Source organism: Ranitomeya variabilis, chromosome 8, assembly GCF_051348905.1.
Source record: "Ranitomeya variabilis isolate aRanVar5 chromosome 8, aRanVar5.hap1, whole genome shotgun sequence".
In the NCBI taxonomy this organism is placed as follows: Eukaryota; Metazoa; Chordata; class Amphibia; order Anura; family Dendrobatidae; genus Ranitomeya; species Ranitomeya variabilis.
The window spans coordinates 163,674,155-163,693,785 of record NC_135239.1 but is presented as its reverse complement, the minus strand read 5'-3'; the positions used below and the strand labels follow the sequence as shown (position 1 = coordinate 163,693,785).

At 43.0% G+C, this 19,631-nt stretch overlaps 1 protein-coding gene across 1 annotated transcript in view; it reads right to left on the bottom strand.

The window, feature by feature from the left end:
• TOM1 (target of myb1 membrane trafficking protein) overlaps window positions 1-19,631 on the bottom strand; it is a 97,777-nt gene that overhangs the window by 66,202 nt on the left and 11,944 nt on the right. The window contains exons 4-7 of the mRNA XM_077278802.1: window positions 19,355-19,504; window positions 10,694-10,828; window positions 6,589-6,747; window positions 1,354-1,470 (exon numbers count right to left, since the gene is read on the bottom strand). Coding sequence (XP_077134917.1) covers window positions 1,354-1,470; window positions 6,589-6,747; window positions 10,694-10,828; window positions 19,355-19,504 — 561 coding nt within the window. The remainder of the gene's footprint in view (window positions 1-1,353; window positions 1,471-6,588; window positions 6,748-10,693; window positions 10,829-19,354; window positions 19,505-19,631) is intronic.

Below are 19,631 nucleotides of genomic sequence, written 5' to 3'. Positions count from 1 at the left end.
CAGAAATATTAAGACAAGAGGATTTTTTTATAAAATATTCCAACTAAAAAAATCATTATGTTTTGCATGAACACATTAAATTATTCACAAAACGATCCCCAAGATAAATACGAAAATCAATCACCTGGTAATGTCCCTGCTGCTTCAGCGCACGTCACCAGTGCAAACAATGGTTGGATTAAACAGGCAAATGATGATGGGTTTTTTAAACTATTAAATTAGTTATTCTCAATTTCTTAAATGGTCAAAAGTGCAAGAAACTCTGCAATTTACTTGTGATTAAAAAATTATCTTCGTTCTCAATAATGTAAGGGACTATAAAGGGATATGTCAGCAGGCTTTCTTATGTAATCTGAGAGCAGCATAACGTAGGGACAGAGACACCGATTCCAGTGATGTGTCACTTACTGGGCTGTATGTTGTAGTTTCAATAAAATCAATGTTTTATCAGCAGGGGATTATCACTGCAGGACTAGGTGTCTCGTGCCTCCTGGTCCAACCACAACATCACCACTGATCAGCATCTTTCTCTCAATATACAATGTACACAGGAAGCAGCCAATCAGTGGTGTGGGCGGGGTTATACAGAGCTCAGCATTCAGGGCCCTGCTAGATCTTCAGCAAAGAAAATTGTGATTCTATAACAACTGCTATACCCAGTAAACTAAGTGATACATCGCTGGAATCAGGGTCTCTATCCCTACATCATGCTGCTATCAGATTACATAGCAAAAACCTGCAGGCGGATTCCCTTTAATTCTACTGTTTACTCTTTATTGCCTAGGTTGCTGACCACCTCTGCACTCTTTCAGCAGTGGCTGGTCTTCTAGGCAAGAGGTTTAGCACTTTCTAGATTTGCTATAAAGCTTGTAAGCACAGCTGTAAAGTGTCAGGATCACTGGATCGGGGTAGCTTTAGTGCCACTGCGCTCCTCCATGCTGCAGAGGGAAAGCTACTCTAACTAGCGGCATCTATGAGTGCACAGTTCACACCAGCAGAACAGCCATGGTCCGACCTGGCAGTCATGAGTGCACCGTCCCCCCCTTTTTTGCCAGCATTGGTTTGGCCCATTCAGACCATCCATTGCAGCTTGCTGTACACTGTAGATAGCCATTGCATGGAGAGGTCAGTCCACCTGACCCCAGCATAATACGTAGAATAAGCCAAGCAGGCACGTGGTTGGCCGGTAAGCGCCTCTTACAATTATACAAGGCGTTGCTGCCAAGGGCTCATTTCCAACAAGTTTTCTTCTCGCATATGATTTGACAGATCCTGGAACGTTAACCCTCAAATGTGTAAATATAGAAGAATCGATCAAAGATTTTATGGTACAAACCAGTCCTGGCTTCCTACCTGCAGAAGGTCCAAATCAGACGGTGTTGCGTTCTGTGGCACCAATTCAGTCAACATCTCCGACATGACTTTTACGTTCCCGTTCACCACCTCCAGCTCACTACGCAGCTTTGCAATCTGCCACAGACATGATACAAGTTACACATACAATGCCTGGTGATGACCATACTATATATAGTGTAATGGTGGTCTTACGTCTGTAGGAATCAGTCAACACCCTACAGACAAATGCTCCTGGAGCACCGGCAAATGCTCCTGGAGCACCGGTGTCCAGAAGAAGAGCAAAAGGTACTTTGGTCCTCTGTGACAGCAGGGCCAGGCTTAGGGAGGAGGCCTCACGTGGCGGTACGGGGGCCCAGTAACCAAGAGAGGTGCAGAAGATGCCGCTGGAATTTGAGTATTGGCAAAGGTAGTTCAAAATGGTCCAGTTGTCAACAAGTACCAAAGTAGATGCCAAAGCAGGGTAGTGTGAATATGTCTGCTCGTCTGTAATGCCAGACCGCCTTAAGAGCGGTCCCTGCACGCTTGTGTGGCTGACAGCCATAAATCACGAATTCCTGATAAGTCGCTCCCCAAAATCATCAGTAAGAGAAGAGTCAGGAGGCCCCCATACACCTTAGATGAAGGCGCGTTTTCCCAACTCTGAAGGGGGTTGTCCAAGTGAGAACATTGATCGTGGGGGTCTGACCGCTGGGACCTGCACCGATCAGCTGTACTAGCACCATTTATCGAGTCTCTCAGATGGGTGCTCTCTGTGTTTTTCACCGATAGCACTCCAACTTCTGATATTCTTGGGGGTCTCTGCACATGTCTGAGTGGTCAACGGAAAAAATACGAGACACGTCCGCTTTTGATCCAAGCGCCGGATCAAAATCGTCAATGCGAATTTATGGGTCCGCGAACAAAAATAGAACCGATCTCGGATGATATCCAGGTGCAGTCTGATTTTCACGGCTGACAAAACATTAAAGGCGGAAAAAATTGTTTTTGTCTTGTATCCACCTCTGAGAAAAACGAATGCCATGCCGATCAAAGTCTGGTCAGAATACTTGGACCATTTTTCTCGAATGTGAAGACCCTACCCATAGTATGGATCGGCAGTGCACATTCTCGACCACCGCTCCATTCATTCCCTATGGGGCCGCGGAGCTCTACGCTCTACCTTTTCTGGCAGCCCCATTGAAATTTAGCGGTGGTCGGGCATCCGACCTGCCACTCAATTTTGTAACAGGGGTAAAAGTTACCCTTGGGGGATAAAAATTCCCTACACTGCTGATCAGTATGGGTCGCAGCGGACGGACCTCCCGCTAATCAGCAAGTTATCACCTACCTTGCGGATTGGTGATGACTTGTATTTGCTGGACAACCCCTTTAATTTAAAGTGTCTGGAGACTTTCGATTTCCTACTTTAGATTATTAAACCACCAGGGCATGTTCTGTGCATAAAATATGGACGTGTTTCATCTCAGCCTGCAAACTTGAAGATGAAGCTCGGGATGAGTTCGGGCTATAGGACGCGGTGAGTATAAATTACCGTAAGGAATGTTCTGTGCAGATAATATCCACATATAAGGAGGAACCACCTCTAAAAATGCTTATAAATCGGCCATTATTGACAAGCACAACATGTTACAACATATTAAAAAAGGATCAACATCAAGTAACCTCGATCTGCAAACAGAAACTACAGAGATGTCATTCCAGCCTGTTCAGGGGAGGAAGATGGAGGCAAGAAAAGACTTTCTCATACGGGTAACGACAGCATTTGCACGGAATAGTGTGAAAAATGAAAAGAATTCCCATTCAATGAGACATTCCTAAAGACTCATCTTCTGTCTCGTGTAAGGATTCTATTGGAAGGCAATGAATGTGTAAAGATCCCTCCGGGCATAAAAAATAAATCCTATTAAGTGATGAAGGCGATGGAAAAAAGATAGCATTTACTTTATGTGACAATTCCTTTACATCCATTCAGTCTATATTAAATGAAATGACACTAGGATGCAGGGAAACTGAAGACTGCGGGGGAGACGAGCAAACGGGTTTATTTTATATTTCAAAGGATTCTTTTATTATCAATAATCTAATTGTTTCCTTATAGCGGCCAGAGATACTCACTTGCGCAGCAGCTCCGTCTTCTGATAGTGGCCGCCGCAGGGTACTACATACCTGCCTCCTACTGATCTGAATAGGAGGCTGATGTGCAGTACCCGACCTCGGCCACTACAAGTAAACGGAGCAGCTCCGCAAGCGAGTACTTCTGGCCTACACCAAGAACAGCTGATCGGAAGAGGTGCCGGGTGTTGGACCCCGACCAATCAGACATTGATGCCCTATCCTAAGGGTAGGTCATCAATACCAAAGTAGTGGACAACCTTTTTAAAGAGGAAACAGCCAGGGACACTGGGAAGAAGACAGAACAGGTTTATCGCCGCCTCTGTCTTCTCCTTTACCAGTTACATAGTGCCCATCGAGAGCAGTGACCAGAAGCATCAGCATCTGTAGGACCTGGCAATCATATGAATACATCGCTGCCAGCGTAAGGGATGTTGAGTCCTAGCAGACCCGCATTAGCCCTGCCAGTGACTTCTGTCATTCCACTGGGCTGGTTTTCCTTGTATCTGGGGTTTGAGTGAATGACCCAATTACAATGAAAAAAAAAAAAAAAAATGATGAAAAAAAAATGTTCCTCAGAAATAGTTTAGGATCTTCTGGGGGACATACTGTATAAAAATTATAAATAAGCATAAAACATCTCCAGATAAAAATGAAAACAAAAAAAAGTAATAAATAAAAAGTTCCCACAACACTTGTTTGTGGATACGTGAAATAGATTTTATTAGATACACAGAACAAAGAAGCAAAACACCTAGGCATCCATACAACCGTAGTAACTTGGAGAATTCATTCAAAAAGGCTACCTAGTGTGTAATGAGAATAGCAAAAAAATTTAAACAAAAAAAACTAAAAAAAATTCTATATTTGCATCACAAAGAAAACTACACTGCTCCAAAAAATAAAGGGAACACTTAAACAACACAATGTAACGTCAAGTCAATCATACCGCTGTCCAGTTACGAAGCAACACTGATTGTGAACCAATTTCTCCTGCTGTTGTGCAAATGGAACAGACAACAGCTAGAAATGATAGGCAGTTAGCAAGACAACCCCTATAAAGGAGTGGTTCTGCAGGGGGTGACCACAGACCATTTCTCTGTTCTCATCCTTTTTGGCTGTTGTTTTTGTTACTTTTACACTTTGTCATTGCTCTCACTCCTAGAGGTACAGTAGCATGAGGCGGTGTCTACAACTCACAGAAGTTGCTCAGGTAGTTACCTCATCCAGGATGGCACATCAATGCGAGTTGTGGCAAGAAGGGTAGCTGTGTCTGTCAGCGTAGTGTCCGGAGCATAGAGCAGATACCAGGAGACAGGCCAGTACACCAGGAGACATGGAGGGGACTGTAGGAGGGCAACAACCCAGCAGCAGGAAAACAACCTCCTCCTTTGTGCAAGAAGGAACAAGAAGAACAGTGCCACAGCCCTGCAAATTGACCTCCTGCATGCCACTAACATCCATGTGTCTGCTCACACTGTCAGAAACAAACTCCATGAGGGTGAAATGAGGGCCCAACGTCCACAAATGGGTGTTGTGCTTATAACCCAACATTGTGCAGGGTGACTGTCAGATTCAACATTGGCATTCTGTGCCCTTCATGAATGAGAGCAGGTTCACACTGAGCACAAATGACAAACGTGACACAGAATGTGGAGAACGTTCTGTTGCCTGCAACATCCTCCTGCATGACCGGTTTGGCAGTGGGTCAGTAATGGTGTGGGGTGGCATTTCTTTGGAGGGCCGCACAGCCCTCCATGTGCTCGCCAGAGGTAGCCTGACTGCCATTAGCTAGCGGGATGAGATCCTCAGACCCATTGTGAGACTATATGCAGGTACACTGGGCCCTGGGTTCCTTCGGATACATGGCAATGCTAGGTCTCATGTGGCTGGAGTGTGTCAGCAGTTCCTGCAAGATGAAGGCATTGAAGCTATGGACTGGCCCGCCTGTTCCCCAGACCTGAATCCAATTGAGCACATCTGGGACATCAGGTCTCGTTCCATCCACCAACATCCACTACAGACTGTCCAGGAGTTAACTGATGCTGTAATTCTGGTCTGAGAGGAGAGCCCTCAGGAGACCATCCGCTGCCTCATCAGGAGCATGCCCAGGCGTTGTAGGGAGATCATACAGGCACGTGGATGCCACACACACTACTGAGCATCATTTCCTTCTCATGAGGCATTTCCACAGAAGTTGGATCAGCCTGTAATTTGATTTTCCACTTTGATTTTGAGTATCATTCCAACTCCAGACCTCCATGGGATATTCATTTTGATTTACATTGCTCATTTTTGTTTTATTGTTCTCAACAGATTCCACAATGTAATGAATAAAGATATACAACTGGAATATTTTATTCATTCAGTGATATCTAGAATGTGGTAATTTAGTGCTCCCTTTATTTTTTAAGCAGTGTGTATAAATTGCACAATAATTGATAAGTACCTCCCAAAAGAGAGCGACAAAGTAATACAATTATGTCCTGCATTAAATAAAGCCTCATATAGTGATGTTAATTAAAAAATGAAAAAAATATGATTGCTGAAAAGAAAAGATCCAAAAATGAAAAAAAAAATTGCCGATCATTGAGACCCATTCAGGACTGATGACTAAAAAGTTAAAAGCACTTTTTTTAAAGAAATAAAGGCTCTGATTCATTTCCTACGCCAATCTTAATGAGTGGCGTGCAGGAATAAGATGTGGTGAATTCATTAAGAGAAGCACACCACTTACTAAATCTAATCAGTGGCAAGTGCCTACATGTGCCGTGCCAGAAACGTTACTCCAGTCAGTGACTAGAATAAGAAACACCACCACTTTACATGAATTTGATAGGAAGGTGTAGCCACTCCCCATCAATTTTGCAACAAAAAAAGTATTTTATGCCAGTTTTATGGGGTAAACATTTATGTATCAGCCCCAAAGCTTTTTCTACACTTATCCATTTTGATAGTGAACAAGTTTTTCTTCTATTTGCTTAATTGGACGCTGGTCGGCACAATTATGGGATAGAAGTGGGGAGCCGGCGGACTACCTCTCCTACTGCAGCCTCCATTTGTTACCTGTACATCCGATGGGTTGACATATTTTGCCATGAGGCTGAAAGCTCAACTTACCTGTTCAGACGTGGGGATTATCGGAGCGTCGCCTGAGGGTCCTGGAGGGGCCTGACTTGCATAAGGGGGTGGTGCAGGACGACTAACTGAACTGCCTCTTTGAAGAGTATCAGGAGGTGGCAAAACCGGTCGTGGCATGGGGTCAGGTGTGACAATACTCTGGGGAAGAAACAATTGAGCAGGAAAAGTATTTATTTGTCATCTTGGCATATATATTAATACTAGCTGTACTACCCGGCTTCGCCCGGGTTAATGACTGCTGTTAGCAAAATAGAATGTGTTAACAAAAATTTATTCTGCACACAAAAACCACAAAACAAATAGATAGAAATGTAATTATTAAAAGGCAAAAACTAAACTAATAGAAGCATTTCACAACATATATTAGCTTTGTTATACTGAGAATGTCTTTGTTGCCTATATTAACCAATCAGAGCTCAGATTAATTAACTGTAGCAAAATAGAAGCTGAGCTGTGATTGGTTGCTATTGGCAGCCTGATAAATCCCCAGCCAACAGGAAGCCCTCCCCCCTGGCAGTATATATTAGCTCACACATACACATAATAGACAGGTCATGTGACTGACAGCTGCCGTATTTCCTATATGGTACATTTGTTGCTCTTGTAGTTTGTCTGCTTATTAATCAGATTTGTATTTTTGAAGGATAATACCAGACTTCTGTGTGTTTTAGGGCGAGTTTCATGTGTCAAGTTGTGTGTGTTGAGTTGCATGTGGCGACATGCATGTAGCGACTTTTGTGAGATGAGTTGTGTGGCGACATGCGTGTAGCAACATTTTGTGTGTCGAGTTGCATGTGACAGGTTAGTGTAGCAAGTTGTGTGCAGCAAGATTTGTGCATGGTGAGTTTTGCGCGTGGCGAGTTTTATGTGTGGTGCGTTTTGAGTATGTGCAAGTTTTGTGTGAGGCAACTTTTGCATGTGGTGCAACTTTTGTGCATGTGGCAATTTTTCTGTGTGTGCAAGTTTTGCATGAGGTGAGTTTTCCAGGAGGTGAGTTTTGCACGTGTGGAAAGTTTTGCGTGAGCCTAATTTTGCATATGGCGAGTTTTGCATGTAGCGAGCCCATGTCGGGGCCCCACCTTAGCAACTGTACAGTATATACTCTTTGGCGCCATCGCTCTCATTCTTTAAGTCCCCCTTGTTAACATCTGGCAGCTGTCAATTTTCCTCCAACACTTTTCCCTTCACTTTTTCCCCATTATGTAGATAGGGGCAAAATTGTTTGGTGAATTGGAACGCGCGGGGTTAAAATTTCACCTCACAACATAGCCTATGACGCTCTCGGGGTCCAGACGTGTGACTGTGCAAAATTTTGTGGCTGTAGCTGCGACGGTGCAGATGCCAATCCCAGACATACACACATACATACATACACACATTCAGCTTTATATATTAGATATACCTGTATGTAATCTCCTGTATATAGTATATACCTGTGTGTCATCTCACCTATATATAGTATATATCTGGGTGTCATCTTCTCCTGTATATACTATATACCTGTAGGTAATCTGCTCCTGTATATAGTATATACCTGTGTGTCATCTCCTCCTGTATATAGTATATACCTGTATGTCATCTCCTCCTGTATGTAGTATGTACCTGTATGTCATCTCCTCCTCTATATAGTATATACCTGTGTGTCATCTCTCCTGTTTATAGTATATATCTGTGTGTCATCTCCTCCTGTATACAGTATATACCTGTGTGTCATCTCCCCTGTAAATAGTATATACCTGTGTGTCATCTCCTCCTGTATATAGTATATATCTGTATGTCATCTCCTCCTGTATTAGCCCTCGTTCACACGTTATTTAGTCAGTATTTTTACCTCAGTATTTGTAAGCTAAATTGGCAGCCTGATAAATCCCCAGCCAACAGTAAGCCCACCCCCTGGCAGTATATATTAGCTCACACATACACATAATAGACAGGTCATGTGACTGACAGCTGCCGGATTCCTATATGGTACATTTGTTGCTCTTGTAGTTTGTCTGCTTGTTAATCAGATTTTTATTTTTGAAGGACAATACCAGACTTGTGTGTGTTTTAGGGCGAGTTTCGTGTGTCAAGTTGTGTGTGTTGAGTTGCGTGTGGCGACATGCATGTAGGGACTTTTGTGAGATGAGTTTTGTGTGGCGACATGCGTGTAGCAACTTTTTGTGTGTCGAGTTGCATGTGACAGGTTAGTGTAGCAAGTTGTGTGCAGCAAGTTTTGCGCATGGCGAGTTTTGCGCGTGGCGAGTTTTATGTGTGGTGCCTTTTGAGTATGTGCAAGTTTTGTGTGAGGCAACTTTTGCATGTGTTGCAACTTTTGTGCATGTGGCAATTTTTCTGCGTGTGCAAGTTTTGCTTGTGGCGAGTTTTCCATGAGGTTAGTTTTGCACGTGTGGCGAGTTTTGCATGTGGAGAGTTTTGCGCGTGGCGAGTTTTGAGCGGCGACTTTTGTGTTTCTACTTTCATGTGGCGAGGTTGGTGTATGTGTGGTGAAATGTGCGCTGAGGGTGGTATATGTGTTCGAGCACGTGGTAGTGTGTGGCGCATTTTGTGTATGTGTTCATATCCCCGTGTGTGGTGATTATCCCATGTCGGGGCCCCACCTTAGCAACTGTACAGTATATACTCTTTGGCGCCATCGCTGTCATTCTTTAAGTCCCCCTTGTTCACATCTGGCAGCTGTTAATTTGCCTCCAACACTTTTCCTTTCATTTTTTCCCCATTATGTAGATAGGGGCAAAATTGTTTGGTGAATTGGAAAGCGCGGGGTTAAAATTTCACTTCACAACATAGCCTATGACGCTCTTGGGGTCCAGACGTGTGACTGTGCAAAATTTTGTGGCTGTAGCTGCGACGGTTCAGATGCCAATCCCGGACATACACACATACATACATACATACACACATACATACATACATACACACATTCAGCTTTATATATTAGATTATATTCACATACTTGTGGTATAGAGGTAAGAATGGACAACCCTTTAAGAACGAGATTCAAGGTATCAACCAGTTATCACTCAATAAATTGCCTTGTTAGGGGTAAACAAGCAATTTTACCCCAGGCCATATTCACTTTACATATCTAGATTACCAAGATCAATGTAGAGATATTAAAGACATGGGGAAGAACATACAAGTGGACCAGTTGGTATTCCAGCTCACATTCACAGCATTGTAAAAGCAAGTGTGCTAGCCACTGAGCCGGCTGGCCTATAATTGTTATTGACAGGTTCTCTTTAACAGGAATGTCATCAGAATATAAACTATGGTGCAAATTAAGCTTTTATTATAAGGGATTATTCTCACGTTCTATATTCAGGAGCGCACCGCTCCCCTGCATCCCTTCCTAATGCTTGCCGAGGAATGGTGTGCTCCTGATCACTGACCCCTCGGCCCAGTGGTAATGGTCGCACAACTGGTCTGAATTGTGCGCTCTCCGATACTGCAAACAGAAGCAGCTTAGCCTCTGGAGCATCGGAGAAACATTGCACTGCAAAGATCTTGCAAGCGTATTCTCCTTGCCTAGGGCACAGGCCACCGCTGATAAGACTGCAGAGGTGGCTGGAAACCTTGAAAATAAATTGTAAACAAAAGAATTAAAAATCCCTCAATTTTTAAGATTGGGCAGGATTTTAATTAGAGGTAAATGGCAAAGATGCTTATTTTTAATAAATAAAAAAATCCTACCAAAATTCTGAACTCTTGCAATTTTCACGCTGGTTACTAAGCCAAATAATACGCTCATAATTTCTGTGGTGTACCGAACACTTTCCAGTAATCATCTCCTTATTAAAGGCAGGATTGCAATGTATGATAACACCTCTATATACTACCGTACATATAAATATATAACAAAGGATCTGCTCTATGCAATGGGTGCTGGTCACAGCTCACCTCCACCCCCTTCCTGCACAATGACCTCTACACAGGTCACAGAGCATGCCTAGAAACTGCTGACTATTGCCCAGGAGGCTGCTGGAAGGCAGACTCTAAATGCAGGTCATAGAAGCTCAGGAGAGACGAAAAACTATATTCAGTCAGAGATTATATAAATATATGGCCCCAATAAAGAACTTACCGCCTGAGGTGTGTGAATAGGAGACAGAGTGTCCAGATCAGTCATTGGAAACTCGAGCCCTTTCCGTCTCAGGTCCTCGTAGACGGTGACCACCCCCGTTAGGTCAGGAGTGCTGCGGAAAGCATCAGCCCATGCCTGTAATTAGGAAACCAGAGAAACGTAAATTAAATTCAATATAATTTACAGATGCACAGATTATGAAGATTTTGCCACATTTTAAGAATTGTTATTCTATAGAATACTTTTAATAATATAATAATATCTGCAGCATTTTTTCCATTTATGATCCCTATGTGTTTCTTTGCCTAGATGCCTTTTAGTTGAGCCCCAGTAAGGCTATGTTCACATCAAGTTTTTGCAACACATCAATGCTTCCATTGGGGCTTCAGTTTGGAGCCCTGAAAAATGGGCTTTAACCCCCAACTCCTGACCAGGCCATTGACTTCAATCAAACAGATGATGTCCCTATGTGCTCTGCTTGACCTAATTGTCGGCAGTGCCCCCCCCCCCCCCTTTAAAAAAAGGGTCACAAAAACTGTGGAAACGGCCTGCCTCATTAAAGGCGAATATACCCAAATCCCAGTTTTCAGGGCTTCACATGAAATGCCAGACAAAGCCATTGACGAATGTAAAAAAAAAGCGATGAGAAGTTTTATATGGTTATTCTATCACAGTAACAAGTAAAACTCGAAAGAATGCCCCCCTCCACCGAAAAAGGATTTTTTGCTTTTATTTGCCATTCACAGAAAAAATACTAAATCTTCCAGCTTTGATAATGGTGATATGAGCTGTCAGAATAGGTTTATTCTTCCGGTTTTCTCAAGCTCAAAAGTCAGCTAGCTTTGCTGTGTAGACTGAGACTGAAAGAGCAGAGTCATTTCATTATCATTAAGGAATGGATGAGTTATTGGACAGTTCCATTGTAAAGCTGGAGATGTAAAATTGAACATGACACATTTCGTTTAATAAAACTATTTTCTAAGTCAAAAAAGGAGCATCGCAAATCTCAGTCTTCTGCAAACCTTGGCTGCTATCAAGTGGTGGCCATGAAAGATCTTGATATACTGGATATTAGTCTACAGGGTAAAATACTTGGATGAGAATTCATGAAGATTGTTTTATTAAAAGGTCATGATGCGCAATGTCGGCAAAGGGGAACGGCCAGCAGCAGCCCTACAAATTATGCCAGAAATAAAACATAAATTATAGAAGAAATCTACTCTGGATCATAGCTGGCAATATTTCAGATTTTGATGCATTTTTCAGTCCAGTTCTAGAAGATTTCCATAATATGTTTTGAGGACAAAATTGACATCTCCAAATGATTCACAACCATAAAAAAATTGTTGATGCAGAGGAAAATGATTCATTGTGCAAGCTGGATATGCCTCTCCTAAAGGTCCCCATACACCCTAGATAGTGGTCAACACACATGTACGCTCAGTTTGTGCAAGTGTGCATGTATTTTCAATGGGGAGAGAGGAGTCCGCTTTCCACTGATGCTCTGCTCTCCATGTTCTGGCTGTAGGAATCAGGGCTGTGAAGTCGGGAAGCCAAACCTCCGACTCCTCAATTTCCATGACACCGACTCCACCAAAATGGGCTCCGACTCCACGACTCTGACTCCACAGCCCTGGTAGGACTGATGTTACATCGGCAGCTCACAATACCGCTGCAGGCAATCACTAAGCTTAGAGGCTCAGCCATGGTAGATGTCAGCCAAAACACTGAGCGGAGAGCCGGCATTGGACATGAAGAGGGCGCAACTGCTCTGTATGTTATATTACATACAGGTCCTTCTCAAAAAATTAGCATATAGTGTTAAATTTCATTATTTACCATAATGTAATGATTACAATTAAACTTTCATATACTATAGATTCATTATCCACCAACTGAAATTTGTCAGGTCTTTTATTGTTTTAATACTGATGATTTTGGCATACAATTCCTGATAACCCAAAAAACCTGTCTCAATAAATTAGCATATCAAGAAAAGGTTCTCTACATGACCTATTACCCTAATCTTCTGAATCAACTAATTAACTCTAAACACATGCAAAAGACACCTGAGGCTTTTAAAAACTCCCTGCCTGGTTCATTACTCAAAACCCCCATCATGGGTAAGACTAGCGACCTGACAGATGTCAAGAAGGCCATCATTGACACCCTCAAGCAAGAGGGTAAGACCCAGAAAGAAATTTCTCAACAAATAGGCTGTTCCCAGAGTGCTGTATCAAGGCACCTCAATGGTACGTCTGTTGGAAGGAAACAATGTGGCAGAAAACGCTGTACAACGAGAAGAGGTGACCGGACCCTGAGGAAGATTGTGGAGAAGGACCGATTCCAGACCTTGGGGAACCTGAGGAAGCAGTGGACTGAGTCTGGTGTGGAAACATCCAGAGCCACCGTGCACAGGCGTGTGCAGGAAATGGGCTACAGGTGCCGCATTCCCCAGGTAAAGCCACTTTTGAACCATAAACAGCGGCACTGGACTGTTGCTAAGTGGTCCCAAGTACTTTTTTCTGATGAAAGCAAATTTTGCATGTCATTCGGAAATCAAGGTGCCAGAGTCTGGAGGAAGACTGGGGAGAAGGAAATGCCAAAATGCCTGAAGTCCAGTGTCAAGTACCCACAGTCAGTGATGGTGTGGGGTGCCATGTCAGCTGCTGGTGTTGGTCCACTGTGTTTCATCAAGGGCAGGGTCAATGCAGCTAGCTATCAGGAGATTTTGGAGCACTTCATGCTTCCATCGGCTGAAATGCTTTATGGAGATGAAGATTTCATTTTTCAGCACGACCTGGCACCTGCTCACAGTGCCAAAACCACTGGTAAATGGTTTACTGACCATGGTATTACTGTGCTCAATTGGCCTGCCAACTCTCCTGACCTGAACCCCATAGAGAATCTGTGGGATATTGTGAAGAGAAAGTTAAGAGACGCAAGACCCAACACTCTGGATGAGCTTAAGGCCGCTATTGAAGCATCCTGGGCCTCCATAACATCTCAGCAGTGTCACAGGCTGATTGCCTCCATGCCACGCCGCATTGAAGCAGTCATTTCTGCCAAAGGATTCCCGACCAAGTATTGAGTGCATAACTGAACATTATTATTTGATGGTTTTTTTGTTTGGTATTAAAAAACACTTTTATTTGATTGGTCGGGTGAAATATGCTAATTTATTGAGACAGGTTTTTTGGGTTATCAGGAGTTGTATGCCAAAATCATCAGTATTAAAACAATAAAAGACCTGACAAATTTCAGTTGGTGGATAATGAATCTATAGTATATGAAAGTTTAATTGTAATCATTACATTATGGTAAATAATGAAATTTAACACTATATGCTAATTTTTTGAGAAGGACCTGTATATAAAGACAGTAGTGGTCCACATTTCTAAAAGTGGAAAACCCCTTTAATTATAAATAATTTCTTTATGGTCCTGTGGAGCCTTTCCACGTCAGGCCTTCTACAGGAGAAAATCCCCATGTGAATTTCTGCCTTTCGTTCATCCTTTGCATTGCAAAAAACGTAATTTGAGATGTTGCAGATTGCAAATGGGTCACAATATACTTTAAAAAAGAAAAAAAACAAAATTGTCTTTGCGCCTTTTTTCTGGATTGAAAATGTTTCTGACATCAACTAGTTTATATATTAATCCGAGTACAAATTTCACAAAATTTGAGTACAACATCTAATTTTAAGTTGAAGAATAGCGTCCGACGTAATAACAGATTACGCGATTAAAAAAAAAAAAAAGCAGACAAAAAAATTAGAAAAAGTAGAGCATCTTTGATTGGGCACAACATTCATCAACCTGTGTGTGCAATTTTGAAGAAAGTAGTGCAAAAAAAGATGGCAATAAACACCATAAGGCAAAAAAAAAAAAATTAAACAAACAAATCTCAAATTATGAATTGTACCCTATGAACTTTCTGTACAGATTTGCTGCCTTTTCTCAAAAAAATATATATACAGTACAGACCAAAAGTTTGGACACACCTTCTCATTTAAAAGGGAACCTGTCACTCCCAAAATCGAAGGTGAGCTAAGCCCACCGGCATCAGGGGCTTATCTACAGCATTCTGGAATGCTGTATATAAGCCCCCGATGTAACCTGAAAAATCAGAAAATTAGGTTAGATTATACTCACCCAGGGGCGGTCCGGTCTGATGGGCGTCGCAGTCCGGTCCGGGGCCTCCTATCTTCTTACGATGACGTCCTCTTCTTGTATTCCAGAATGCTGTAGATAAGCCCCTGATGCTGGTGGGCTTAGCTCATCTTCGATTTTGGAGGTGACAGGTTCCCTTTAAAGATTTTTCTGTATTTTCATGACTATGAAAATTGTACATTCACACTGAAGGCATCAAAACTATGAATTACCGTATTTTTCCGACTATAAGACGCACTTTTTTCCTCCAAATTTGGGAGGAAAGTGTGGGTGCGTCTTATAGTACGGATATAGCATGTGGGGAGGGGGGCAGCAGCGAGTGGGATCGCACTGTTATCCCACTTCAGGATGTCCCCGCTGCCGGAATCAGCTGCTGTGGAAACCACATGGCCCCGCTGATTAAGTGCAGTGAATATTCATTAGCGGCTCCCCGCCCACCGATCAGCTGAGCGGTGAGCCAGGAGCAGCAAATGAATACTGCACTTAAGCAGCGACACACAGTTTCCCCAGCACTGATTCTGGGGAGAATCTGTGTGTCCGGGGGAGGAGGCAGCAGCAGCAGGGGCCAGGAGATCGCTGCATACCTGCCTGTGCTGGACGAGTGCTGTGCAGGAGGACCTGTGTGATGTCAGGAGTGGGCGGGCTGAGCATCACATGGCAGCTCAGAGCCCTCCCTCTTCTGACATCATCATAGGTCCTTCAGACTCCCACCTAGAATCTGCAGCTTCTTCTTATGTCCTGCGCATGCGCTGTGGAAAGGCAACAAGAGAGAGGGCTCTGTGTGTGCAGCCATGGGATGCTCCAGCTTTTACCTCACCACAGGCTGGCTCCCACAATTAAGAGGTTAGTCTTTACAAAACACAATAAAGCACTCTGCCACTCCTTTGGTGAACTATAACTCCCAGCATGTCATAGGATCTGCAGGACATGCTGGGAGTTATAGTTCTCCCATGGGGTTTTAAAGCAGCACTCCAGTGTTATTTTGCAGTGCTGGAGTGGTGCTGTCACTATAAGCCCTGTGCCCCCATTCTTATACTCACCCTCCAGTGTCTTCATATAGTACTTCACAGACACCACACTGGTCCCGCAGCTTCCAACATAATAACATACTATTATATGTAATAACACCACATATAATAGTATGTTATTTATGTTATTAAATATTTTACCACATTTTTTTTGCTTCAAATATTTTTTTCCCTATTTTCCACCTCTAAAACCTGGGTGCGCCTTATAGTCCGGTGCGTCCTATAGTCCGAAAAATACGGTAACACAAATGTGGAATTATATACTTAACAAAAAAGTGTGAAACAACTGAAATTATGTCTTATATTCTAGGTTCTTCAAAGTAGCCACCTTTTGCTTTGATGACTGCTTTGCACACTCTTGGCATTCTCTTGATGAGCTTCAAGAGGTAGTCAACGGGAATGGTCTTCCAACAATCTTGAAGGAGTTCCCAGAGATGCTTAGCACTTGTTGGCCCTTTTGCCTTCACTCTGCGGTCCAGCTCACCCCAAACCATCTCAATTGGGTTCAGGTCTGGTGACTGTGGAGGCCAGGTCATCTGGCGTAGCACCCCATCACTCTTCTTCTTGGTCAAATAGCCCTTACACAGCCTGGAGGTGTGTTTGGGGTCATTGTCCTGTTGAAAAATAAATGATGGTCCAACTAAACGCAAACCGGATGGAATAGCATGCCGCTGCAAGACGCTGTGGTAGCCATGCTGGTTCAGTATGCCTTCAATTTTGAATAAATCCCCAACAGTGTCACCAGCAAAGCACCCCCACACCATCACACCTCCTCCTCCATGCTTCACGGTGAGAACCAGGCATGTAGAGTCCATCCGTTCACCTTTTCTGCGTCGCACAAAGACACGGTGGTTGGAACCAAAGATCTCAAATTTGGACTCATCAGAGCAAAGCACAGATTTCCACTGGTCTAATGTCCATTCCTTGTGTTCTTTAACCCAAACAAGTCTCTTCTGCTTGCTGCCTGTCCTTAGCAGTGGTTTCCTAGCAGCTATTTTACCATGAAGGCCTGCTGCACAAAGTCTCCTTTTAACAGTTGTTGTAGAGATGTGTCTGCTGCTAGAACTCTGTGTGGCATTGACCTGGTCTCTAATCTGAGCTGCTGTTAACCTGCGATTTCTGAGGCTGGTGACTCGGATAAACTTATCCTCAGAAGCAGAGGTGACTCTTGGTCTTCCTTTCCTGGGGTGGTCCTCATGTGAGCCAGTTTCTTTGTAGCGCTTGATGGTTTTTGCCACTGCACTTGGGGACACTATCAAAGTTTTCCCAATTTTTCAGACTGACCTTCATTTCTTAAAGTAATGATGGCCACTCATTTTTCTTTACTTAGCTGCTTTTTTCTTGCCATAATACAAATTCTAACAGTCTATTCAGTAGGACTATCAGCTGTGTATCCACCAGACTTCTGCTCAACACAACTGATGGTCTCAACCCCATTTATAAGGCAAAAAATCCCACTTATTAAACCTGACAGGGCACACCTGTGAAGTGAAAACCATTCCCGGTGACTACCTCTTGAAGCTCATCAAGAGAATGCCAAGAGTGTGCAAAGCAGTCATCAAAGCAAAAGGTGGCTACTTTGAAGAACCTAGAATATAAGACAATTTCAGTTGTTTCACACTTTTTTGTTAAGTATACAATTCCACATGTGTTAATTCATAGTTTTGATGCCTTCAGTGTGAATGTACAATTTTCATAGTCATGAAAATACAGAAAAATCTTTAAATTAGAAGGTGTGTCCAAACTTTTCGTCTGTACTGTATATATATATATATATATATATATGTGATGCAGTGACCCCTGTTACAGGTAGGGGGCGCTGCGTGTTCTCCCCGGGATCTGCACGGAGTTGTATTGAGGCCGTGAGAATTGACCTGCAGTGATGTCAGGATCACATGACCAGTCCATGTGATCCATTACTGTGGGTGTGGTTACAGGTACATAACGTGACCAGAGTGTGGGTCACATGTTCCTGTGTGGTTCCAGTGTTTGGACCTGAAGGGTCCAAGTGCAAAATCCCTGAGGGAGTTCCTGAGGGCTCGGTGTGTTCCTGTGTTGGAAGCCTGAGAGGAGGCTTCCTGGAAAGCACCTGCTGGCGTGGGAGGTCCTAGTAGGAGGACCGGATCCCGGAGCAGTGCACAGTGGAACTGGGGAAGCTGGAGTCCTTCGGTGAGGTCTGGACTGACTACTGTATGCCGGACAGGCAAGTTGGGGATCCCTGTTAGGCAGCTTACCCAGAAGAGTGTTAACGGAGTGTGGGGAAGCTGGAGTCCTTCGGTGAGGTCTGGACTAACTAGTGTGTGCCGGCCAGGAAAGTTGGTGATCCCTGTAAGGCAGCTTACCCGGAGGTGTGGACTGGCAAGGAGTCAGCAGGTGGAGCCGGAGCTCCCGTCAGGTATCGTACAGGCCGGTAGTGCTTGTGAAGTTCTATGAACTGTGTGGTCTCCCTTGGGAACTGGTTAAGGGAGGACCAGCGTGTTAGTGGCCGTGAGGCAAAGCCGTACACTGAAGTGTTAGAAGCTGCAAGTAAATATCACCAGTTGGTGCCTGTTGTGTTTCATGTTTTGAACTGTGCGTAACCCGGTTTATGAGGCTTAATAAACCGCATGGACTGCTTTGTTTTATAAACCCGTGCCCGTGTGCTTGAATATCGCGGCCAAGTGAGTGTCCCCCAACACTCTCAGTAAGAGAAACCTTAATATATATATATATATATATATATATATATATATATATATATATATATATATATATATATATATATATATATATACTGACTTTTAGAGATGCTCTGAAGTAGTAAAAGACAACATGTAGTGTTTCAGATATCATAAAACAAGCCATTGATTAAATCAGGTCTTTGTGTTAGGTGTTTTTTTTTTTAAGACAATATTATTAATAATTATTAATAATAATAATAATAATAATAATAATATATTTATATATATTTATTTTAAAACAAATAATCTTGCAATTTTCACACTGGCCACTGGGGCTTTTTTAAACTTACTGTCCTGCCCTGGAAGAGTTTTCAGCAGGCTCCTTATCATCAAAGGCAGGATTAAAATGACAGGTGACATCTCTATACACAGCTGATAAAACAGGATCCACCAATCACAGTAGACGATGTAACATAAGCCCCTACTTCCTTTCCCAATTACTTTTGCACACGCTCATTAGACACTTCAATACAAAAGCTAAGGTTGGGATATGACCACTGTGGCCATCTACACGTGTGGTTTCCTAAAACAATAGGAATTTAAAGAGTCTAAAATATCCCCAGTGGCCAATGTAAAAATTCTAATAGTTTTATTTTTAATACTGATTGTGATATGGGGAAAGGAAAAAAACCCATTATTTTTCTTTAGATACATTTAACACAAAAATCTGATTTAAATAATAGGTGATGTTCTGATGACACATTTCCTTTATGACATTTCCATTGTGTGGTGTCACCGTACCTGTATCAAATTGAGCACTTTATCATGGACTATAGCCGGGGGATTGTTTTTAGGCAAGATGGCCCTTACTAGAACACCCTCCACAAATTCTTGGCTAGCTGCCAATACATGAAATCGATGGCCACAGTTCTTCACACAAGCTTCAAGTACCTGGAGGAGTGAAAAACACGGGAGGGTTATTTTACATACATTCACTAGTATAACCTAATACTATCCCATACTACGACCTTGCTCAGGACACCATGCCCCAGTATGAACGGTAAATCCGTTAGAGAAG